At 37.9% G+C, this 25,463-nt stretch overlaps 1 protein-coding gene across 4 annotated transcripts in view; it reads right to left on the reverse strand.

The window, feature by feature from the left end:
• Positions 1-538: 538 nt before the first annotated feature.
• Positions 539-25,463, reverse strand: part of FNIP2 (folliculin interacting protein 2) — a 49,023-nt gene continuing 24,098 nt past the window's right edge. For 2 of the 4 annotated variants that reach the window (XM_027882848.1, XM_027882847.1), the window contains exons 5-18: positions 25,329-25,400; positions 24,585-24,685; positions 24,324-24,413; positions 23,105-23,176; positions 22,360-22,489; positions 18,806-19,007; positions 18,160-18,248; positions 17,154-17,300; positions 16,848-17,017; positions 12,345-13,650; positions 11,392-11,548; positions 9,396-9,596; positions 5,595-5,710; positions 539-4,360 (exon numbers count right to left, since the gene is read on the reverse strand). In XM_027882848.1, coding sequence (XP_027738649.1) covers positions 4,282-4,360; positions 5,595-5,710; positions 9,396-9,596; positions 11,392-11,548; positions 12,345-13,650; positions 16,848-17,017; positions 17,154-17,300; positions 18,160-18,248; positions 18,806-19,007; positions 22,360-22,489; positions 23,105-23,176; positions 24,324-24,413; positions 24,585-24,685; positions 25,329-25,400 — 2,932 coding nt within the window. In that variant the 3' untranslated portion in view covers positions 539-4,281. The remainder of the gene's footprint in view (positions 4,361-5,594; positions 5,711-9,395; positions 9,597-11,391; positions 11,549-12,344; positions 13,651-16,847; positions 17,018-17,153; positions 17,301-18,159; positions 18,249-18,805; positions 19,008-22,359; positions 22,490-23,104; positions 23,177-24,323; positions 24,414-24,584; positions 24,686-25,328; positions 25,401-25,463) is intronic. The other 2 variants (XM_027882850.1, XM_027882849.1) reach the window with 1 other exon arrangement.

The raw sequence follows: 25,463 nt of genomic DNA on the forward strand, positions 1-25,463 counted from the left end.
TAAATAAGGATTTTCCAGTAAGCTGCAGGATACTGAAGAGAAAGCCAGGTTGTGGAGACTTAAGAGGGAAATTGATGACCTCTTTATTTTAAACTAAACTTCATCATTTAGCAGACACAAGGTGTCACTCATTCCCATTTGGATGAGCAATTTCAAAAATTGAATATTTTACCTAATAGTGACACATTTTTCAGGCAGCTCAAATGCTTATGAAAAGAGCTAAGTGCCAGCCACATAAGGGTGTAGAAACTCCACAGGACCCATTCCAACAGTCAGTGTCTTCATTTTCCATTATTTTTTGCCATTATTTTTCACACTATAAGAGCTCTTGTTACATATAAGTGGAGTAAAGCTTCCAAAGATGCTAAAAGGGTTAAATCAGGTTCCAAATTTTGTGGAGTCTTCCTGTCAGACACTTCTTGCAAGTTACATACTCTGCTAATGGGTTATTGAAGGTTCATGTGCGTTTAGACCTCAGCTACAACAATAACAGCAATTTCAGAAGTTTTAAAAAGGAAGATACCAAATACCACTTACATTGATTTCAGAAAGTTTATTGCACCAAATGCCGCAAAGAAATAGACCAAAATGATAGCGTACATGAACAACTATAAGAAAAAAACCCATGTAGTTTGACATTGGTATTCAGTCATTCCTAAAAAAGCCTATGTTCTCCAAACATGCAACAGCAACACACATTTTTTTCTACTATGAAAAACCTGCTATGTATGTCAAATTAGCTCATTTGACCTCAAAAAAAAAAAAAAAAGTCTAGACTATATTCAGTAGTTCAGACTTGATTTTTATTTGGATCCTTTTAACTGAAGTTATAGTTGGGGGTAAGTGATCATTTTGCTTAAACCTTATATACAAGAATTTGGTGCATCTAAAAAGAGTTTTTGACTTCAAGAGTAAAGATGCATACAGTAGTAGGGAGTGGGGAAGATCAATCTAGAATTCTGGAGGATGCTATTTGAAAAGTGAATTACAGAATCAGTGCCTATTAGTTTTTTTGGGGCAGAAGAAAATTGTATATGTTAGTTCAGAGAGTACCTACTTAAATTAAAATGTTTAATTCTTGGTATCGTTTGGGGTTAAAGAATTCATTTAGCTTAAACACTACAATTTAGCAGTTTATTTCTCCCCTCTGCTTAGTCTTGCCTGAAAGAATAGCATACATTCTTTAAATTTCACTGTGTAAACGGCAATTATGTGGGATTTTGGAAAGACTGTGCACTCCCACTTAACCAAGAAAGTATGTATTTAAGTTTACAAAAAACCTACATAATACTGATAAAAACAACTTTGGAATATTTGAAAATTAAGCTACATTATCAATTTTTAACACATCTGTACATTCATATCACTTTTCATCCTATTAAAATAAAACCAGAAACATGCCCTAAAAATGTCTAAAAACCACATCTGTAAATACTTACTGCCCTGTCATGCCACACCAATTTACATAAACATCAAGATGCTACTGAAAACAAGTTAAAGACTTTGAGTCAAAAAAAAAAAGCCCTAGAAAGTGGAATCCTGTCAACTGAGGTAGTACGTTTGGTGGAGGGGGAAATATATAATTAGCTTTCATCTGTGTAAAGCCTTTTAAAGGTAATAAAGAGCTTTCATTTTGAATTTTCTTTCCCCTAAAACTAAAACTGTAAGAATAAGATAGTTCAACGTGTAATTTCTGAAGAGCAGCAAAATGTTAGAGAAAGCAGCAAGAACTATAAAGTTTTAGCCTGGGCTGAAGAAAATCCAAGTGTTTTTGACCATCGGCTCACGTGCCACCATAAGGTTAATCGATCTCTTGCCGAAGGGCAGATTTTAAAAAAAAAATTTTTCTTAGTAGTTGATGTAGTAAAATCAGGTATTACTGACTATGGTATTTATATTGAAATCACTGAATGTCTACTGACCTCTGACTTCTTTAGTACACTCTGTGATAACAAAAGCACATCTCTACATTAGCTTCTATTTCTTGGAAGAATCGTCAGTGTCTGGTCAGATAAAAACCCAACTTATACTTTAAAGAACTGGAATTGACTTCTAATGATCTCAGCTACTATTTAAGAGTGACATGAAATAGAGAAAATACATGAGGATTCCTATATACACTCAGGGGAAGCAGTTTCATAGTCTTACACATGCACACGTTCTCCATCAAAAGAGTAGTTTAGGAATATGTGTCTTGCTCTATGGTTCTTACTTTGTCTTAAACCTTGTGAAATAGAAAGCGGTATCTGCTACAAGCTATATGCAGAGGTCAGTTTACTTTCCAGCAGATATCCAGAGACAAGAGAAGTCTCCTTAACTACAAGAAGGAGAAAACCTGAACCATAGAAATATTTTAGCCTTTTTAGGCAGAATACTAGGGAGAAGTATGAAAATGCAATAAAAAGTAACATTTGGAATGTCAGGTCAGAAAACCAGCATAGAAGGAACAGCTTTAGAAGTGTTATCAGAATATTAAGTATCCCTCCACGTGGAAACAACCTCTTTTCACAGTAGTTCAGTCTACCTATATCCCTCAAAAAGCAACACAAGGTTAATCAAGACCCCCATCACATTTAAACAATTCACAATATGCACATTTCATTATTTCAAATCATTGAAAGTTTACTGTAGAAAAGTCCAAACATCAAGGTAGTAGGAAATAAAAACACTTGCAGTAAAAGTGTGTCCCTTCAGTGTTAAAAATCTGTAATCATCAAGGAGAACTCACAACTGGTGACCAAGAGTTTCTTATAAGAATTCACTATTTTCAAGCAATTGTGTTGCCAGCAATCTGCTTGCAAGATGACAGTTTCAGACACTGCATTCACAGTGGCTCACAACAGAACAGTCCAACATCGAGTTTTTTGTTTAAGAATGCTTTGATCCTTTGTTCTCTCCTCAGTCTGGTCCGTAGTTTTATATCCAGCTTAACAGTGCTTGATGAAAAAAAAGCATTTTTTTACATTCATTTTAATCAACCACATGAAAACAGTGAAATACAAAATTTTATTTTGCTTTCTAGAAACACCAAAGGCCAGTATCAACTAGTGGAGAAGTAGTTTCTGGTGTCAAGAGTAGTTAACCTATTAAGGAAAGGCACCTGGATGATAGTTCAAGATTTCTGTAGAATCAAAAAGAGTAATTGCAAACATTCATTGTAATATCAAATATTGGGGTTTGTCCCCTACATTTCATTTTACTTCAAACAATGTTCCTCTTTTATTCCTACTGAGATTGACAACTTGTAAGTTGGAAAAAAGTAATACTTTTGACTCAAGGTTTGGTGGGGGTTTTTTGTTGTCTTTTATTTCCCCAATAGGATTGTCTTCAGTTTGTGCCAATGGCTTGGTGTATGTGTGCACGGACACGTGCTGACAGCACTGGCATCATTCAGAAGGTTTTCAGATTCATACTCCTTGGAGATGGTGATACTTGATGACACCAAGACACAGGTTTAGTTCCCAGGACTACAGTCATACAGCAACTCAAGAGTTATTAAAGTTGCATCAGCAACAAATGTAAACTTGTAGCAGAAGTTCCATAAGGCTTTCCCCCAAAATCCCTATCTTGGAAGTCCATTCCATTCCATCTCTAACCATGGGCCCATTTGAATGCCTCCTCGTTAAAACAGAAGCAGTCACAGCTCTCAGCCTCTTGTCCTTAAAACGAAAAGTCACATCAACCTCACGCACACCTCCATTTCCACCTAACGTTTGGCTGCTGAATCCAGGTTCCTTGTTCCGAGCCCATCACTTCTACTATACAAAATCACGCGTATGCTCCGCAAGAAGATCACATCCCACCTAATACACTTGCGTATGGGAATGCTATATACAGAGTTTACAGCTCCTCCTCCTCCCCAGCAAAGAAACATACACCACGCCACACTCACAAGCATAGTATTACAAAATCCATTCTAACCCACTTGTTCTTTTGACTGGTACTTCATGGTTTTGAGCAGCGTTTTGGATGGCAGTTCCTGGTCTGCCACATAGTGTTAACTTTTGTCCTCTGAATAAAAATAAAATACAAGGATGCAGTCTCTTTCTTAAGTCAGAAGTGAGATTGTAAGAAAAACCTGAATGCCTCTGACGTTATGTAAACTGAAGTCCTCCGATAAAACATCCTGTTGAAATCAGAATCGGAAGGTGGTAGAATGTACAGTCATCACCTGCTTTCCTCAGTGCTCACCTTTACCAGTGTTTGGCACCTCTGTTCTTCATTCAACATTCCCCTTTTCTTAATTTTACTTTAAGGGAATGACTATCCTGAGAGTTTAATTTATAAGAGTATTTGAGCAACATATGGGGAATGAGTACTTGCTATAGCAGCCAACAAAGGCAAGTCATTGGATTCAATCCTAGGAATTAAAAAAAAAGAGAGACAGACTTTAAAATATACAGTCACCTTCACAAGTGAAACACAAGAAGATATTTTTCATTCACTTTAAAGAAACTGGAAGTGTAAGTTCATTGTTTAATTATTATTTATTGCCATTACTCATAACATACCAGTGAAGGTAGGTAATAATCAGGAGTAGGTTTAAAATCAAGAAGTATGCTACCATTTAAGTCAAAAGACAGTATTACATTCTGTGCTATATAATCTTTTGTAGTTTAAATAAAAAAACCTTTTAGTTATTTGCTAAGCTATGAGCCTTAGCTTGTAGTCTTCCCAGTCAGTAGGTACCAATAAGCTCAGTTTAAGAAAGTACTAAGTATCAGCTTACAGAAGACTATGCATTTCAGGTTTTGAATATAACTCAGTTCACTATATCGTAGCACTTTCTTACCAAAAATGACCAAAAACTGGAATTACTAATTATTACACAGTATCAGTTCAAGGAATGTCTCTCAAACGCATTGGTCAGTTTCCAGCCATTTCTAAACATGAAGCTGCTCAGAGGCCAGGATCTACTTATATATTTACATATATTTAAAACATACACATGCACTGAGAAGAGTGCTTATTTCAGGTTTCCATTATTTACAGCTACGTTTCTGCATAGGAAATCCTGCATAGTCTGGAAAAAGATTAATTAGATTTAATTTACAGTGCTAAAAAGCATCTTGAGAATGTGTATTTGCTTCTTCTCCCTTTTCTACTGTCAGCAGGCACATCACTCAAGGTTATATGCCAATCAAGTACAATTATTAGGAGATAGCTGCCCAAGAGGACACCTCTTCGTTTTCCTACATCTGCTTTTTGAGACCTTCTCTTCCCTCAAGATACAAATGTACCACCTAACCTTCCAAAAATTCCAAAGTATGTGCTGGGATGAAGTTTTCATTAAGGAGATCACAACAGAAGGGAGTGCATATGAATGCATGTATAACTTTCTAATGACCAAAATCCAAACCTTCTTTATTCTGAAGATTTAAGAGTAACAGGTAATTTGTTCTTGCTGTATAAATGTCTCCTCCTGATTTCCCAATAGCTCAGTAGAACCTATTTTCACACCTTATTAGGCATATGAAAGACTGTTAAATATGAAGCAAGTCCTTGTGAGAACAAGATGTCAATATTCAAATGAAAAGGAAAAATAACTGCCCCAGCTTTTGCCAGTGGTTAAGACTGATACCTGCAATACTCACCCCAGTACAATTCCTAGTTCTTTTACGTGCACTCTTGTATGTCCTCGCAGATATTCTGAAAGCATTTTGCTTTTGAGATACATCTCTTGTAGTCTGTCCTCAAGATGCATTATGCACTGTAAACACAGATCAAAAACCTCAGAATGGCTTTAGCAATTGCATGCAAACATTACAGATATGTAAGCATATCACTTTACCTTGTACCTTTGCTAGAAGGTAAACTAAATCTGTATTTCAGCATCTAGAAGAGGCAATTGGCTTTGTTACAACTGTGCTACAAACATTAAAAAAGTTACGGTATCCCACAAAGAGGAAACCCCTGACAGAACTGGGGCATTCCAGCTCCCCTGGTCAGCCAGTTTGTTGCACTAACTGCACATCCATTTTCCACTAAAGCAAGCCACTGTGTTTCTGCTGACTTCAGCAGTTTTAGCTGAGTTCAAAACCATTCAGAACACCTTACTAAGAATCAAACCAGAATTCTTGGATCAAGATGTCTTTGTTACACATCAATACAATTTTTCTGAAAGACTTAGTTTAGCCAACAGTTCCTAAAATTATCACTCTAGCTCTAAGGCTCTAATGCCATTCAAGAAACTAACACTCAGAAGGTGGAAGACACCAGCACCTTATTCATCAAAAAATTATAATTATTTTACCGACAGCTTTACTGTAGCAGATAAGATACAAATCCATTTTAGGCTTTTGTTTTTATTATTTTTAGGTACTTCTAGTTTAAAATTGCTTAAATATTTGATGCTGATTGCCAAAAGGTAATAGTTCAAGTTGAAACATCAATTTAATCACACCCCTTTTCTTTCAGCAGTGGAATGCTAGAAATGCATATTATTTTTAAATACAGTCATGTGATGCATGGTAACTTCTCATACATCAACTACAAGAGAGCAGATGAACTTCAGCTTCAAAGAGAAATAGGGGTTATTTTGGTAAGACAAGATCAATAGTTAGCATGTCTTCACAAGGAGAGTAGGTAAGATGTCTTATCAGGTATTTTGTTCTAGGACAAAAGGCACATTCAGTTTGATATATTTCTTCTTTTCATAAGGATGACCACTTCAAAAAAGTTAAATTAGTTCAGCTCTCTAAACTCCAGGAGATGAAAGCAGGAAGTGCATGCAGAACCTCACATTATCAAACATATAATCATCCAGCAGGCGTAGACAGCAATTAGAAACAGTGTCAGCAAACAGCTTCAGGCCATTGTCCCATGTACTTGGAATTGAATAAAAGCCATAAGTATTAGAAATGAGGTCTGGTAAAACCTGCTTTGTTAATTAACAAAATAATGATGAAAAAAATAGACTCAGGCTTGTAGGTAGCCTACCATGCATTTTTCTGATTGTCTGGAGCAAGATGAAGATTTTTTATGATTTTTGAATAGCTAATACCAAGTCTTAATCATGGAAGATGAAGAGACGCATTTTAAAAAATGTGCTACATGGTAGTAGAGTAAAATAATTGATACCAGTGGAGGAAAGGCAAAAGCTTTTTGGCAGGAGTTCGCTCTATTTGCTTCAAGTAAATTTTCACTCAAGTCATTATATAATCATAACACTTCTGATTCTGGCCAAAAGGAAAGCATTCTTATCTTTTCCATTACAGGTAACTCTAATAAAAAATGCCTATGAGCACTTCCTCAGTGGTTCAGGGGAGCATGCAGATGATTCACAAAGCAGCAGTTCAATATATTTCAATTCCAGTATTTGTATAAAGGATTATGGTCTATTTTTTTTTTTTCCAAGTTGTGAGGCAACAAGTAAGAATGACACATAATTTTAAAAGAGGGACTTTACATAATATTATCTGCTCCTCCTGCAAAGAAGCAAAAGACATTTCTCCCCACAAGCTCGGTACATGAACCCCTTTTGTTGAAAACTTCCAGAGGTCTTTTGTTTTTAATGTTAGCTTCCTTTGTAGTTTTTCTCATTGACTAAATGGAAAAAAAAAGTCAAAAAGTCAAGTTACTTCTAAAAATAGAAGAGTAGCTTAAATGAGTTTAAAGGTGCAGGTAAAACTTCTGGCATATTGCTGAAATGCAGCAGTTGCAATCATCACTTCCCTCTCACCAGGGTGTACTGCAAAGCTCTCTGCAGCACTATTACCAGTCTGAAGTGCCAAAAGAAAGATATCACCGCTTGCCTTTCATCTGATCTCAAGCTCGGTTTTGTTTTCGGTTGTACCAAAAAAACCCAAAAATACTTATTCATCTGAACATCTAAAGAAACGTGCACTGCTAATGGAAACTTCAAACATGCTGCATTATGCTCATCTCTGACTGATACTAGTACATCAGTACATATGGTTTCTGTCCAAATTTAAATCAATAGAAACACTACAATAAAAAAGTCACACTTCTCCCCCTAGAGTTTAGTAGAACACTTAACTGCCATGCACCGATGTTCTGCTTTAGCAGAGTTGCACCATCCACCAACAGAAGGATCAAAGTGTCTCCAACACGAATTATAGAAAATTTATCAACTACTAGCACTGTCACTTCACTGTTCCTTTTTGTAAGAAAGAGCAAATAAAAATCTGAAAATCATTCTGCCTCCAGACCCCTCCCAAACCATACAGAAATTGCATACACAAATCCCCAGGCAACATTGTAAAGAACACTTCAGTTGCAGAAGTAACTGTTCAGTTTAAAAATGCCAGAATTTAAGATGTGACTGTGCTAGTGTTAGGATGTAATTTCAATCAAATATTTTTTGATGCCCAGAAGAATCCAAAGACAACACTGAAAAATGTGTGCACATATTTTCCCTAGCACTTGACTTGAAGAACTCAGTGCAATCAATACTACTAATTTTACCAAAACAGTGCCAACTAATACTACTTACAGCTGTCAGTATTTAGCTCTATCTTTCCCTTCCATCTGCTGGCACAGTCATTACACAGGTTTGCTACAAAGTTTCTCGAGGCTAACTGCTGAAGGACAGATCAATTCTGCTAACTGGATGCTAAAGGAGTGACCTCTGAAAAAAAACCACTCCATCTCCCCTCACCTACAATCATGCATTAAAAACTGCATTACAATTACTGCTGTCAGACTCGTGGGTAATTTTGTTGTAATAGCAAAGCCAGTGTTACTGATTTGCTCTGATGAACTCCACAACAAACGAGGACAGGAAAGGATGCTGTGGGACAGGGAGTAGGCAACATGACAAAGAAACATCCTCTGCTGCAACCCACCAGTTCTCCCAGGTGTCTCAGCCCATTAATCCTACAGAGACATCAGCAAGACAGTCCTTTGCTGATAGGGATGGCTAAAATTTGCACAAAATAGAAGGGTCAGATAAACGCACAGAGGCACAATTATTTGGAGAGCAGAGAGAAGAGGCATCCGCTGCATGGGGTTGAATAGAAAGCCCAAGAATAGAAAGTTGTATGACAGAAACAGGTTTAAGTAAATAGACACTTCAACATTTTAAAGAAAAGAAGTGTGGAAATCATACAAACAAAAAAAAAAAAAGAACCAAATTTAAGAGTCCTAAACAAACACATGAGGACAACGCTTAAAATTGCCTAAAAAAAATCTGAGTTTTGGCACATATATTTTCAAGTAGTTAACGCTAATTTGATCTATTAAACATAAAATTACAGCCAAACCAGCATCCATTACTGAACTGTAGTATGGATTCTTTTCAATGTATTGTAATAACTCTGCATTATTTCAGGCATTAGTTCATTGATATAGCAACACTGTATACAAAACTCTGCATCTGCCACCTGAGCTAAACCATTTTCATTAGCTTCAGTCTGCAGTAAGGAAATACTTACAAAGTCAGCTGGGACGTTGAGTTTGTAAAGCTGTAAAATAGACTGCAATAAACTGGATACTTGACTTGAAACCAAAACATCCTTGCCTAATTTCATACTGTCCATCATCTTTCTCTGGCTTGTAGCTACTTGTACGTTCCATTTATCTGTGTCTGCAATAATGCAGACAGCTTCTGCTATGGGCTCATCTAGCACTGGATGCTGCAACAGAAACAAAATACAATTATGTGACACTTCCATATGCATTTCCACAGCTCAGCTTGAGGTTCAATTTTTATTCGCACTGAAGTAGGGAATAAGAAAGTGATTCAATGTCCAATGGGGAACAAAAGGCATCTCAAAAAATTGTAAGGAATACCAGCTTCAGTGACAGGATTTATATTGAGCAACTTTGGATCAGGTCTTAACTGCCAATTTGATTGAGGCATTTAGTTCTAATTAATGCTTCCAAATCATTACTCCATTTTATTTTTCTTCACATATTCCACCTACCCTGAAAAGATAAATTTATTTCAAAATGAAGAGAATAATAATTACACTAATCCGGTGATGGTGAAAGTATGTTCAATGTTTCAGAGACATGTGAGGGATTTTACTATTCAGAATCAAGGACAGGGTATCACAGAATAGTTAGGGTTGGAAGGAACCTCTGGAGATACCTAGGCCAACCCCCTGACCAAGGCAGGGTCCTGTAGAGCAGGTGACACAGGAACATGTCCAGGTGGGTTTTGATTTCCTCCAGAGAGGGAGACTCCACAACATCCCTGGAAAGCTTGTTCCAGTGCTCTGCCACGTTCAGTGTAAAGTTCTTTCTCATGTTGAGGTGGACCTTCTTGCATTTTAGTTTATGGCCATTACTCCTTGTCCTGTCACTTGTCCTGTCACTGTCACCACCAAAAAGAGTCTGACATCACTCTTGACCCACCTTTGAGATATTTATATGCATTAATGAGATTCCCTGTCTCCTCTTCTCTAGACTAAACAGGCCTAGCTACTGCAGTTTCTCCTCATAAGAGATGTTCCAGATCCCTAATCATCTCTGAGGACCTTCACTGGGTGCTGCTCTCCAGTAGCTCCTTCTCTTTTCTGAACTGTGGAGACCAGAACTGAACACAATACCCAAGATGTGACCTCACTAGGACCGAGTAGAGGGGGCAGGATCACCTTCCTCGACCTGCTGGCCACACTCTTTCGATGCACACCAGGACACCACTGGCCCTCCTGGCTGCAAGGGCATGCTGCTGACTCGTAGGTAACTTGTAACCCACCAGTGAAGTTACACAGCACCATATGAGACCAATCTGATGTTGTCTCAAGAAGTTACATGCCCACACATCACTGTGTCGGATATTACATGCAGTCATGCCAGCAGGATGATTCTTAATTGCTATAGAGAAGCTGCAGGCAATTACTAGATAAGCATTTTAAATTGCATATTGAGGTCAGACAGTTATTTCAGTGAAAGGTTAGTTACAAATTTTATAGTTTAGGAGTACTTACAGTACAGTAAGAACATGGCAAAGTTCCTATCCAAAGACAATTACTTTCTGTAGTCAGTCATTTCTATTACAGTTTAGTATCATACAGGCCCCAACAAGACTTTACCTCCCTTGCAACACATGCAAGTGGTAGAATATGATGTTTCAACTTGCATATTGTTTTTCTGAAATACAGGTAATTCTGTCTGCTATTGTGATGGAAGAGAGAAGCCACTTGAGGGTTTTTTTTCCTTGTCACTTCAAGTTGCAAACAATCTTCCTTGTGTTTATCTTTGAAGAGAAGCCTTAAGAGAGTATAAATGAAAGCACACGATTCTTGTGTGAACAGGCTTTGCATATAATGTATTAAGGGCTTAGACCTTTCAAGAAGGAAGACTTGGCAGGTGTGGCTGTTCAGAATAGGTAAGTAAAAAAGAAACCTACTGAAATAATCTGCTTCTGTAGATCTCAGTAATACCACAACTCCTGCTATGACTCAGAACAGTACTTTAACTCACGTGCATCGCGTGAAGTAGATCTGCTAGTAGACACTGCTTCAGTTTTTCATCATTATTTATTCCATGCAGCACTAGATCAGGTATATATGTATGACAGTAACCACCCAGAAGCGATCTTCCAAAGTTTTTCACACACTGACTGCTGATGGTATTTGACCTGAAATACGGAAATGCAAAGCAAGTAAGATTCTAGCTTGACAAACTGCATTTTACATGGACATGAAGTTAGGTTTATCACCCCTGCTTCTACTGCAAATAGTAAATCAACAACTGTACTCCAAGTACATGTAAATGTTCACACCAGTAAACATTTACTGGTGCTCTTTGAAACAAGAATTTTAAAAGCCTAAATTTAACAATGTACGTATCCCTTCAAATTTATAAACAAGGAAATTTACATGTACTAGAGCCTGTGGTACATATGAACTCTGTTCTGCACCTAAAAAATTTGCTAATTTTGAGTTTTCTCCAATTCTCATGCTTAAGGTAGGCCTAGAAACCTACCTTAAGCATCATCAAGTTCCACATGTACCTATAATGCTCAAAAGTTTTCTAATAGGATGCCCATATTTATTCCAAATCTGTCTTTAAATTGTCAATTATGTCAAATCTAAACAATTATCTGTTTAAGCAAAGTATTCCTTGTCCTCAGATGATATGTCTACATGTCTACATTAAACGTTACAGGGAGTTTTTATACAAAAAGTTTGACCACTTTTTGTTAGACATTTGAACTATACCTTTGTTACAAAACTTCTCTACACCTGTTGTCTTTGTTTTCTTTTTACCCAATCTGTTTACAAGATTTTTAACCACATCAGTGTCTGTTACTGATTCGTTTGCAAGGAATTTAGTCAAGACTCCAGAGGATTTCAGACTTGAAATTCTGAAAAACTCTAAAGTAGTAACAGCTGTTGACTTAATTTAGTTCTAAATTAATCAGACAACTTTACCTTGGTAAAGGAAGTTCCACTTCTGAAAATTCTCCAAGTCGTTTGCTGACATTATCACGATGCACTTCATCAGGGATACAACAATCACCTTCTTCATCACTGGCTCCAAGAGCGCTGTCTGAACTCTCGTTCCTTGGAATGTCCCCTTCAACTCTGAAGGAGGTTTTCCTTCCAGCATCCCCATAGGGGACATCTTTAGAACCTACTTTAGGGGAACCCTGTTTGACAGCAGAATCTGCTTCTACGCAGTCAGAGGAATAGTTCTCTAAGCTGCCAGAGCATAAAGTTCTATTTTCTTTTATGTTTGGCAATTTTACAGTTTCTACGTTATCTGTGGGCAAAAGCAGTTCATTAGATATTGTATTCTTTAAATTCATTTCAGTTCCTTTACTTTCCATATGTTGGTTAAATATACTCTCCTTCTCCTCACACGGTGGGATTTGAGCATAGCAAGCTTTACGTTTACTGAAGGGTATAAAGGCAGCTTCACAACTGTCTTCTTGGTTCTGAGAAGCATCCATAGCCAGACTTGGGGAACTGGAGGCACAATGTATCACCTCTGTATTTTTTCTGAATGCCCTCAGATTTTCTTCCATTTCTCTTCTACGAGTTTCTAAGTCTGACTCTGGTGAGGCAGAACTTCCAATCTGAAAGGTGACCTTTTCTAAGTGGGAACTCCTGTGGCCAGACCTTTCAGGACAAGGTAAGGCAGATGACCTACTAGAAAACTGTTTTTCTGCTTTTTTCTCATTCTGGTTCTTGTTCTTCTTTACATCCATTAAATCCTCTAATTTAGATAACTCTTCAGAGGGATAGGATACTATTCCCATGTCAGTGACAGTTCTTTTCCTGCCATCAGCTTCTCCTTTACAGACACTGCTAGTTAGACAGTCCACAGATGCTTCAGAGCTCTGACTGGCCTTTCCTATTGCTTCCTTCTTTTCTTTTGAAGAGACTGGGACAGCATGAGTGCTTTCTGGATCTACAATACTGTTGTTCTTACTTCCGTCATTCTTTGGAGGTAGAATTGGAGGCACAAGAGCAGGTTCATTTTTAACAGTGACAACCACATAATCAGACTCTTCTACCTCTCCCTTTTCTAGTGCAGTTGTGATCTTGCTTCCATTCAGCACTTGCTCTCCTTCTCCAGCCTTCTCGCTCCATGTCAGCTGATTTTCCTGCAGCTCAGAGCACCGAATGAAGTAAGTCAGAACATAGAGCAGGCGCTGCACCAACTCCTTGCGTTTTCCAACAATAACAGTTCGAGTCAATCTAACTGGAGAGCCTATGGCACCGTACAGATCACCTACACAGGAAAGCAAAAATTTCACAGGATTATGTTTGATTGTAACATAACCTTCACTGGTCAAATTCAACACATTTTGAAACAGCATTTACTATGGACATAAATCAGACAATTAATTTCTTTCACAGTAAATTCATAAAAGTTTAATAGAATAAGGAAAGGAGTCCCCTACTGTTTCTTACACCTGACTTTTGTCCAGAAGTGTTTTGGTGTTTTTTTTAGGAATTAGCTGCTATTACTCATTTTCTTTCTGTTCAAAGCCACTCAGCTTTTTATTCACACAATACTTACAAGATATTATCACTTGGAAACTGACACAAGAGGGGGTGAAGAGGAAAGTAGACTCAGGAAAACTTCAAAGCGAGCTATAGTATTTTCTATTTTTCTACTTATTTTCTTTCACATCCAAGTGACTTTTTTTGCTGTTAAACAGCAGAAAATCTAAATTACATTTTTCAGGACTAAGATATCAAAAAAAGGATGAAATTAGCTTAAAAAATAAGGTTCAGGAAAAAGAGGCCTTATTGAGCAAAGCACATGGCAAGTACTTGGAGTCAGCCTCAGTAACAAGAGCATTTATCTGTGGCAGAGGGCAGTGGAGAACTAGATAATTTTACTACTTAAAGTACAGCTGTAATATGAAAGGTAGGTACAACAACATCTGCATCCCCCCAAGAACTACTTCTTTACTAGATTGTTTATCCTAAAGAACTGCTTTTTTAATAGAACTAAAGTCACACATATCCAACTTTCAGCATATATATTTGGGAGAGTGGTGGCTATCTTCCAGTTACTTATAGTCATCTATCAGCTACAGGGTTTCTACTCCAAAGTTTGAGAAAGTAAACACAGCTAGCCAGTAAAGGAATGTTCACATGCTCTCTCAAAGATGGGCTAACTCAAGAAGGGTTTATTACCAGGTTGAGTTAACCTGGTTGTCTTCACTCGTTAGAAAATACCAATTAAATTGTCTTTGCTTAACCAAAATTGTGACTGATCTCACCAGCACATGGGAGACAGCCAGTAAAAGCTCAATTTTCTTCAGCCACCTTAAGTGTTGAGAGCAGACTTCTCTGCCTTGAGACTTTATCAGCTACCTGCTAATCTACTGGATTGTTTTAGGTGCTAAATCCTTGCTCTGAGCTGCTCAAACACTATTCCGGACAGAGTTTGCCATCAGGATTTTGTATGAGACCTCAAGAAGCAACATTATATTAAAATTATAATCAGAGCTTCAGAAAAGTTTCCACCAAGGGCAAGGGGGTCTCTGGCTTCAATATGAGGACACCAACACAGCAAAAAACCTCCAAATGTATTTATGCCCACCCTCCTCCTCACTATACAGAACATAAAAGGAATATAGCTTCTGACTCCATTCCTACAAAACAAGTATCAATGAGACAGTAATTCCACAGCTCTCACTGTCTCCTCTGACAAGATCTGCCATTTGTCATGATTCCAGTGATGCACTGCAGAGGCTGCTGCATGGTAGCATCAGTGGTGCCATCTTTACTCAATTAGGAACACCACTGCAATCAACCTCATAGCCAAAAATGCCAGCAAAATTGATTTCTCAGTAACCAAAAGAGGGCTTCAGACTACTCAATTAACCTCAAAGCCTGGTAGGCCACAAGGACAAGCAATTTGGAAAGGAAACTGGAAGATACTGCTTTACTTTTGATTTGAGCACAGTTGCTATGGAAATCAGATTCAGGCTTCACATTCATTTGCACAACTGGTTTTTATATAAAACCATTACTAATAAGACAGTACAAAAAGTCAAAATTGTGATCTTCAAAACATACTAATACTTTTTGTTAACACTATTATATTGAAGCTGATGTTTAAGAGACAGTATGTCTTCCTGACAGTGGGACTTACAGTTGTATCAGTATGTAACTGCCATTGATATGTAATATGTAATGAAAATAGAGGTCTGAAGGTATTCAAAATCCCTTCCTCAATAAAATGTTATTTCCATTTTAAGCACTAAGACACATGATTTTTTTTTCCTCCCTCTTCCTAAAGAAGGAGACCAGCAGAGGGCAACATCTTACTTTCATGATCAGTTTTTGCAACCACCTAATAATGGCTTTTTGGGCTTTATAAAAATGAAATGAAACCAGAAAGCATTTTGAGTTCAGGCACCAAGAACTTGGCAGGGCAGAAGAAATATCAGATTCTTGACTAGTCACTGGTGGTGACGCCTAGGAGCGACCCTAAGAGCTGCTGCTGAGCTTACACCTCCAGTCCAGCTGTTTTTTATAACTCCAGGCCCGGCTCTGTCCTCAACACCATGAACACCCTTCTAATTCCTCCTTCTGTCCAAACTCTGCACAGTGTTTAAAAGACATCCTAAGCCAGGAAACAATTCTAATAGGACTACATGATCAATTATCAGTTTCGTAATTATTAGTTTCGTAACAATTGCTGAGAATAATGAGTATAAGTGAAACAATTAGCAAGAAACACAACCAGTAGCACGGTGTAAAAGTCACATTATTGCTTTAGTGGGCATGTGTTATTTTACATGGCAATATAGTATATCAGTAAAAGTGAAGGCCGATCTGATGTCAGACTCACATCTGCTGCCAAGGAAGACTTTTCCAGGATTTTCCACTGGCAGAATTATTCTCTCAGCTTTCACTCACCTATTCATTTGACACCAATTGTTTAGTCCCCTGTATCAAGATAACTTATTCGCTATAAATTGTCAGAGAACAGCCTGAGGCACGGAGCATAATAAAAAAATCTTGGACAAAGCCCACTCATGTAACTGTGAATGGAGGTACTGGCACTTGCCAGACTTCTGATCTGTTGTCTTGCTGTCTATCCTACTCTGTGAGAGAGATAAAAGGAGGTAGAACCAGTGCAGTTGCAACTACAAAGGGCCTCCAAGACCAGATAACTCCCCTCAATCCAGTCTATTCCCTCTTGTTCTTTTCCAAACTGCTCAGGCTGTTCGCAGCAATTGCACCATCTTAATATTTCTACACCAAGTTACTCAACCAGACAGTGTAACAAAGGATGACAACGAGGAATAAAGAATAAAAAGCAGGATATGCAAACAGGCCTCCAAACACTCTGATTAACCAGGCAAAGTGTGACCTGGATCACAACTGGCTCCTCTCTAAAAGGAGTGGATGCACAAAGGTCCTAGTTATAGAGAAGTCTGAAGCTTTCCATTTCCTACTGACCAAGCTGTGCCCAGAGAGGGTTATACGGGTGGGATTTTGCCAGCATGTTCACAGACTGTGATGTGCGCTTCTCAGAGAAGGCCTTGATGGGAGGATGGTCAACTGGCATAACTGTTGGGACCCAAGCCAGATGATATGTCAGCACTGCGGTCAACAAAGCAGCAAAGAACCTAGGAAGAAAAGAATATGTCCAAAGTAACACCAACAAAAGAATATCCCATTAAGTGCTTTAACATACCCACATGCACTGGGAAGAACACAAGTTTGTTTGTTTGTTTGAAGAAAAAAGCAGTGGGAGAAGCTTACTGATTTTTGTTGATCTGTTCTATCAGAAACGTAAATTCTTTCAGAAAACGCTGGCATAGCTGGTTCTTTTCCAGGGTACTGGACATCATATTAAGCCACACAGGCTCTGCAATCCTTGGAACAGAATATAGGTTCCAGATGGTAACTCTGCTCAAAGAAAATTCCCAAAAAGTAAGTGTTAACATGCACATTTCAATCGTGCAAATACTTACAAGTAGCCCCTTTCCTCTTCTACTGTCCACTGATTTTTATTTATTTTTGCAAGATGGAGGAGACTAAACAAAACCAAAAGAGTTTTTACTCTTCCAGTAATTACTAGTGTCCAGGACACTAGTCTGATTAATTCAGAGCATCAGTAATCTAGTGCCTTCATATCTACATATCTGGCTTCCCTTTCTTGCCTTCCCTTGCATATTTGATTCAGAGAAACCATCAAGAAACAATTCTGAGGGGAAAAAGAACCCGTTCTATTCATTGCAGGGATTTGATTCTACATATCAGGTATTACAGAAACTCCATCCCACTAAAGCCTTCTCTCTCTCGAGACAACTTTCTTAGCCTCTGACCATTCCTTCCTTCCTTCCTTCCTTAGGTACCGAAAAGAGAGTCTTTGATTGCATCTTTCTTGCCAGTTACATTGTTCAGCATCTATGGCTAGGAATAGACAACTCCTCTGTCTGAATACAACATCAATCCACTCAACTGCACGGGTATCAGTAGAAGTCAACTCTTGATGAGATCTTATAGAATTTAACTGACAGTTCCAGGAACACACGAGTGCAACAGAACTACTTATACTCTCATTAGGAAAATGGCTGAGCTGGTTTTGCTGAAGTTTTCTGAAAACATTTACCCAATATCCAATGCAGAAAATTCATTCACATTAACTTCAGGACTGTCTAAAATACAAGACCTTGCATTCAGTTGCTTATAACTGGAAGCGACAAATATCTTTTGAGGGGCATGAAAAGAGCTCTCCTTGTAATTCAGAATTCCATCAACTCACCTGAATTCTCCCAGGGCATCCATGACACGGCTGATATAAACCTGCACTCTCTGGCTGGATTCTGCTATTTTTCTACATGAGATCATGGCCTTGATTAAGAGTTAAAGACACAAAACAGCTTCTTAAAGGATTCGCATTCTTCATCTTTTTAAGCTTCATTAACATGTCAAAATAACTAAGTTCTAGCCCCAGTCCTATACAGCCACTCAGGACAGCAACAGTTGCCAACCTCCCTCCACCTCATGAGGGACCAATCCCTAATACTGGGCAAGGGGAGAAAAGAGAACATTTCTGAGCAACAAATATTTAGTGTCTCTCTTTTAGAAACTGCATGAAAGGATAGAATACCATCATTTCCACAGTCTCCACGGAGTCAAAAACCTCATAGTGAAATATGGCGAGAAAGAAAGAAAAGCCACCCCATAGCATAAAACTCTCCATTCTAATTCTGCCTAGAAAAGAAACCACACCCCTTTCAGCAAATGATGAATTCCTACACTGGGCTCAGGCTCAAGACTGCATGTGTAAGGAGGGAGGCAAGCCTGAAACCACGCACCTTCTCCCACTCTTCATCTATCAGATTCTAGAATACTTCATTCTGATTGACACTTATTTTTTCACATTATGCCAAATTAGTATTCTGTACCTTTTCTATTGCATATTTCAGCTTGTTCATGTGAGATTCAAAAAGAGGAAAGTGAGAAAAAAAGAAATCCTGGAAGTTTCTCTGTGCTTCTTCTTTTTCAGGCAGAGAAAAGATTATGCTGATTGCAATTTTTTTCCTCCGAACCATTGCAGGATTGGAGCTGCAGTTTTCATCAGCCATACTAAACATTTCTTCAGTGGACCTGTAAGACAGATTTGTTAGGACAGTTACCTACTTACTGAGAGATAATTCATCTTCTATCCCTCTCTATATAGTACCAGGTCTCCTTTGACTGACTACATAATGCTTTGCTGTCAGTCTCTGAACAGAAGATACTCAACATTTTGATGCACAAGACCTATTCTACTTCAAACAGGAGGAAGAAAACCCCCAGAGAGGCCTAGTGTGAACAGTTTTCCTCTGAAACAGAGTTACTACAAATTCCCTCCTGGATTTATCTTTGAGGGATATAAAGAAAAGGGAATGGAGATACATCACACAAAATCATTACCAAAAAAGGTTGAAGGTAACTTCAGAGCTCTGAACTGCATCTGGCTCCTGTCTAGGTGCTCAGCAGTATGTCCATGATGCTCTCGAATCTGTACTGTTCCTCATGAGGGAAGTTGAGAAACATGCTACCTACAGTGCTCTGGCATCTTAAGATGCCATCTCAAGTCTGCACTTAACAATACAAAATAAAACTTTCTATTGTAACTCAAGATAGAGCATCACCGCTGAGTAATTACTATGGAAACACAAACTTAATGCCTACCAATACACATGTGCCCAGGTCAAAGTTGGGTAGGTTTCACCTTAAATTATTTGTTTTATGATTAAAATTATTAAAAAAAGAAAAAACCAGACAACTAAACCCAGCAACAACAAAAACAAAACCCCAAACAAACAAACAATGGTTTATTTTACAACCATTATTATTGCCCCAAACTCTCTTTATTTCCTTGACAGTTTTGCCACATCTCCTTCAACAATCATGTCCCTCTTCAGTATTACACATGGGCTGCTACTAGGATCAATACTGCTCAATATTTTGATTATCAGCCTGGCCTGTGGATCAAAACACACCTTCTGTGAGTTTGCAGATAGAGGAAAAATGGTCAATAAACTGGAGGGCACTGTCCAGAGAGGCTGTGGTATCTCAATTCTTGGAGACTTTCAAGACTCAAATAGACAAAATTCACTGCCACCTGATATAAATGCCAAGCACAGGCAACTGATTTTGATGATATCCACAAGTCTCAGCCCAGCATAAGTTTTACTGTGATTATACAAAACACTGTTCTTCCACAAATACTTGCACTGCAAGTATTGATACTGCTGGGTTTACAAAATTATTCTTTTTTCTTGCTTGAAGCATCCTGACCAATTTCACAGAAAAAAACATCTTTTATATATATCATCAATATATATAAATAAGTAAAACAGGATGGACAGAATATCTTCTGGTAGGAACTTGAATAATGGTTTTTAATCTACTGAGAAATTATGAGGGGGGGAATGGTAAGAAAGATAAAGCCATGAAGACATTCAGAGCAGCAACTTATGTGGAAATAAGTTTTTGGGATTTTGGGAGTTTCTTCATAAGTTAAGACTGTAATTCCAGTGAGTGGCAATTAACAGTTTGAAGTCTTTTCATATCAGAATTATCTTGAAATGGAGTCTGTGGTATTTATAGACCACTATGAAGCAATTAACAAAAGGAAAGACTCAGAGCTAAGCATTCATTCTACATCCATTCTAAAAATAAGTGGTTTCCAGTTTAATTGGTTTGACAAACTTAAATATATAAAAGTTCCTCATCACAGAGGTATGAGTCCATGAATACAGGAAAAAACACACAATAAAACCTCAGCAAAAAACAGCTTGTGGGAAAACAGAGTTCAAGACAAAAACATAACCTCATTTGAACTTCAGGAACTTGCATGCAGAGACAGAAATTCCCAAGGAAGTCAGGCAAGGATGGTCAGTCAGCATCTATGAAACATCGCAAGCTTTTGTACTGCTTCCCAGGAACAGAAATTGAAGAATTTAAGTCTGTGAGAAAAGCCTTTTCAACAAAGCTACTTAATCTAGCTTGCTTGCCAATTGACTATGAGGACTTCCAGCAGGCATCTCGTTTTCTTTGAGCTATTAACCTAAAACACCAGTGACAGTGATTGTAGAATCTTGGATGGAAGTGCAGACTGTGGCACTAAAGTATTCAACTAGAAGCCTACTGTTTCTCTAGCAAGTAATCGGAAAACAAGTAAGAGGTTTTTTGGCTTAGGAAAAAAAAAATCACTGCCTAGAGCTACTCCTGGATTGGGAAAATAATAATGTCCTGTTTCCAATATCTTTCCCCAGCACAAGTTCTCCAGTGTGGAAGAAAAAAACCTACTCCCTACGCTGAATAAACAGCCCAAAAAGGCTACTTTCCCCTAAACAATTTGTAACTTTCAGACATTTTGAGGAAGCTTGTATCTGTGAAACTTTGGCTACTTCTTAAACTGGGCTGAAATGGTCCTATTTACCCTAAATATTTTAACTTTTTTACATGGACTGCTCTCAGCTTCATTTCTTTAGGTAACTAGACTAAAAAATACTTCAATTTACTGAAAGTAAAGTGTTTACTAGCTTGTTCTCAAGTGCAAGTGTGATTTAGGAAGCATGACTGCTATATTAGCGTCACGGCACGATTCTTCATGATAAAAATAATTCACTAAGAATATCCAGGAAAAAGCTGCAAGTGTTGACACTAGGGAAAGAAGTCTCTTCAAAAAGCGTTTCGTTTTAATTTTCACCAACTGCATACTTTTAAGTGGCAGATTTTAAGCTCTCCTTAACTGAAAATAGTGAAAAGGGAGAGAAGCCAAAGAGCAGGAATTTCTTGTAAATCTCCACTAATTCCACGCTGTCTCTGGGTACAGGTGGATGAGTAGAGTGAGAAGATAGTCAAGAACCATTTGATATTTAGCAACTGACAAGGGAAGAATTTGCTTATTAGCTATGCAAAGTCTGCTGCATTCCATGCTTTGTTATGCCACTGGGCTAGTAAAATTCCAAAACAGAAGCCAAGCTTTTTGATCACAGCTTTTTTTTTTTCTTCCTGTTTTGGCAGAAGTCACATCAGGAACATCCTGTACCAGCCAAGAGAGTCGTCACAGGCTATTACTCCAAAATTTCAGTAACTGCTCACTAGTCAGACTTCATTATAGTATAAATGTAATCATGGCAGCAGTGCCGTTACAGTCCCTTTCATCTCAACAGGATGTTCTGCTCATTCAGAAACAGTTTAGTTTGTTTTTCAGACTATGGCTTCAGACACAGGCTATACATTAATAAAAATAAGTATATTTCAAATTGGGCTTTGAAGTTCATATTCACCCAAAACTTAATCTTTCTTTAAACTGGCAATCTTATGTAACATGCAGAGGAGATAGACTAAGTCGAGAGCAATTAATAATAGGGTTCGTCCTTTTAAAGAAAAGAGGCTTAAGCTCTATTTAGCTTAAATTACTGCCAAACAGCTTTTGTAAAAAGAAGGGTGTGGCACTCACCACCTTGGAATAATTCCATTCTCTAAACTGGTTGTCTGACTTCGGAGCCAGCGACGTTGGTAGCTGCTAGAAGATGATGATGAAGAGCTTGGAGATGGAAAAGGAGTAACCAGAAGACTGCTCAGAGATGCTATGAAGAAAGCAAGAAATCCCAGAGATAATGAATTATAAAGAGTGCTGGTTAAATATTTTTCTTCATACTCTAACAGGGAACAATTTCTCACAAATACTGCTCTTTCTTGCTGATCTTTTTCACACAACTCACTTGCAAGAAAAGAGACAATTATTTTAAATAAATCTCACAGCTGAGGACATTCTTTTTTTATTAAGTCAGAGATCTTCCCTACTAGAACACACTAAAATTTATCTTATTGTCATTAAAAGGACCTAGAGGTGCTGCCCTCCTATTACAATCGACAGCAGTTCTGGTCTTCTGACACATTTTTTCTTATTCAGTGCAAAAAAAGCTTCTCTTCACTTGCTCTAGTAAAGGCTCCAACCAGTTCTTCCTCCAAATTATAAATTGGTTAAGGACTCAGAACATGGTGGCTGTAAACAAAGAATATAATTACAAATATTCTTGCATTAAGGCTTGGGGCAAATGCAGAAGGAAAACCACCTAGCAGATCAAAACCACTGTGGGTTTACAGGTCACAAGGTGCCTGTATTTCAGGTGAATCACTGCACAAAAGAACTGTAACAACTACAAAAGCAGGTAAACAAGAGATACCAAAACAGCAGATACCTGACCGAGCAATGCCGCTGTCTCTGTCCTCATTTTGTCCTCTACTAGGCATATCAACAGGTGTGCTGTGTGCTAAAACAAACAGATCAGATCAACAGAAAATATTACATAACTCATCATACTATTTTTCAGCATTTAAAAAATTGTTTAAGTTTAAAGGTCATACGGGAAAAGAATTACATCCTTTACTCTTACTGCAAATCAGCAGTATGGTGTGAACAGAGGTGGCAGCAAACAGTTTACCTATACTGAGTATCATGTTACTCAAGGAAGGTTATTTGACCCAATGCAAACATAAAAACATCCCTGAATTGCTGAGGAATACAAATACATTATCTGCATTATCAGAAATCAGATATGTTTTGAAAGTGAGGGCTGGTGATACCCTCACCTGCCACTTGATAAATTTTTCTGAGTGTTAAAAATTGTCATTTAATACAGGTTAATGTCATACTGAAATAGTCAAATACAAGGTCCATAAAAGCTTCTGTTTCACTCCCCAAGCAGAGATTTACTGTCCTCAAAGCCTCACAGTAAGAAACATTCAGCCTATGTCATATTACATTGAAGTGTTAGTAGTGCAGAGTCACTCAAATCGTAGAGCATGCAAGATTTGCAAAGGCTGTGAAGAAATTGCATTGGTATTTCAGTTCATATTTTTGCAATTAAGAGAAGTAATTAGGCCTAAGATCTACCCACCTGCATGGGTCATCATTATGCCTGTAAAAGGAGACTTTAGGTAGCTTAAAGTTTTGAGAATTAAAGAAATTGATATTGTTAAAGAAGAAAACCTTAAGACCTTCTAGATTTAGCTCAAGAATTAACTCTGAATGTCTGCCATCAAATTTAAAAAAAAAGGTAGCAAGAGGTAAGAGAAGAAAAAGTTGTACACCAGCAAGACACCTGCACGCCAGCAAGAAACCAGCAATAAGCCAGGAAACATAAGTTCTCTAAGAAATAGAAGGGCTAATTTATTATTAAAAACACTACATAAAAATATCTTTAAAATTAAACATAGTAATTTGAAAATAAATATGGACCAAACCCAATTAATTTAGCCATTTTTTTTGAAGGAAGATTTTTAACTATATGCCTGATACTTCTATTTTAGCCCTCTGTTTCTAGAGAGTAATTATGTATGCCCTGCAAGGATACCGAAGGAGCTGGATTTGTGTGTGCAAATGGATGGGTCACACTGTGGCTGGCATTCCACACAAACCTGCAAAGAAAGAAGCACTGCGGATGAGCCGGAGGGGACCTCCTTCAGACACACCCTGCAGCAGTTTGCTGCTACACAGCTGTAACACACCTAGGAAACAAAAGCAATGTAGAAAAAAAATGCAAAAAAAAGTAAAAAAAAAGTACAACAAAGCAAAAAAAGTAAGACACAAGGAGCTGATGTACTGGGGAAAAAACCTTAAAACTTAATGAACAGATGGCCTTATGTTGTCAGAAGGACATAGAACCTGGAAATATTTACCTAAATTACTTCCACTGCGACAGGTTCCCAAACCATTCTGATTTGAGCTCAGTTTTCCCAGGCTGGGATCTTGGTTGATGTATTCAAAGCTATCTTGCAAGCTAAAATAGGGGGAAAAGCCAATGTTCCTTAAGAATGCAATCAATAGGCATTGATATTAGCTTAAGAATTAGATTCATTTTATAAAAAAAAGAAGGCTGAACATGAACTTTACAATCAAACTCAAGGACAAGTAGGTTTCTGAAACCAGAGTGAAACAGATATTTATTCCTTATATATGTTCCCTCTTTAAATTATTAGAAGTTTCTTTATGTCACATTTGGGATTCAATTTATTCACATTTGCCCATTTTGGGGACAAGGAAGAACAGAACAGATGAGAAACAGTGGATTCGTTGAAGGAAACAGTGTCACTATTGAAGGAAACAGAAGTGGAGTACAGGGAAACAAAGCGCTCTCAACAAATATACCTTCCTCGCATTTTTGATACCAGGAAGATATAGAGGTTTTGACTGTTCAAAGCACCTAACCTCTGAACTTTACTGCATGCCCTGGACAAAATAAGAAGCAGAAACTTACAGAGATTTTTCTTTATTAAAAGCTTGGGTAGCCTGACTAGGATCTATTAACAGAATCCTTCTCCACAGCTGCCATTCCTATTTTTTTTCTAGGACTACAGAAGGAGACAGACAGACAGAGACAACTGCATTGGACAGGGAAGGAAAAAAAAAAGAAATGTTCTTACTTATTGTTGCTTCCACTGAAGCTTCCTACCCTGGCTGAGAAGACTTTACTTATCATCAGCTGTGGGGGAGAGCTGAAAGGATAAACAGTCATTTCAGTGAATCATCAATTCCAAGTGCCTGACAAGGGAGTGCAT

The sequence above is a fragment of the Empidonax traillii genome, unplaced genomic scaffold (assembly GCF_003031625.1).
Source record: "Empidonax traillii isolate 1590-97213 ecotype Southwest subspecies unplaced genomic scaffold, ASM303162v1 scaffold112:size1231168, whole genome shotgun sequence".
Classification (NCBI taxonomy): domain Eukaryota; kingdom Metazoa; phylum Chordata; class Aves; order Passeriformes; family Tyrannidae; genus Empidonax; species Empidonax traillii.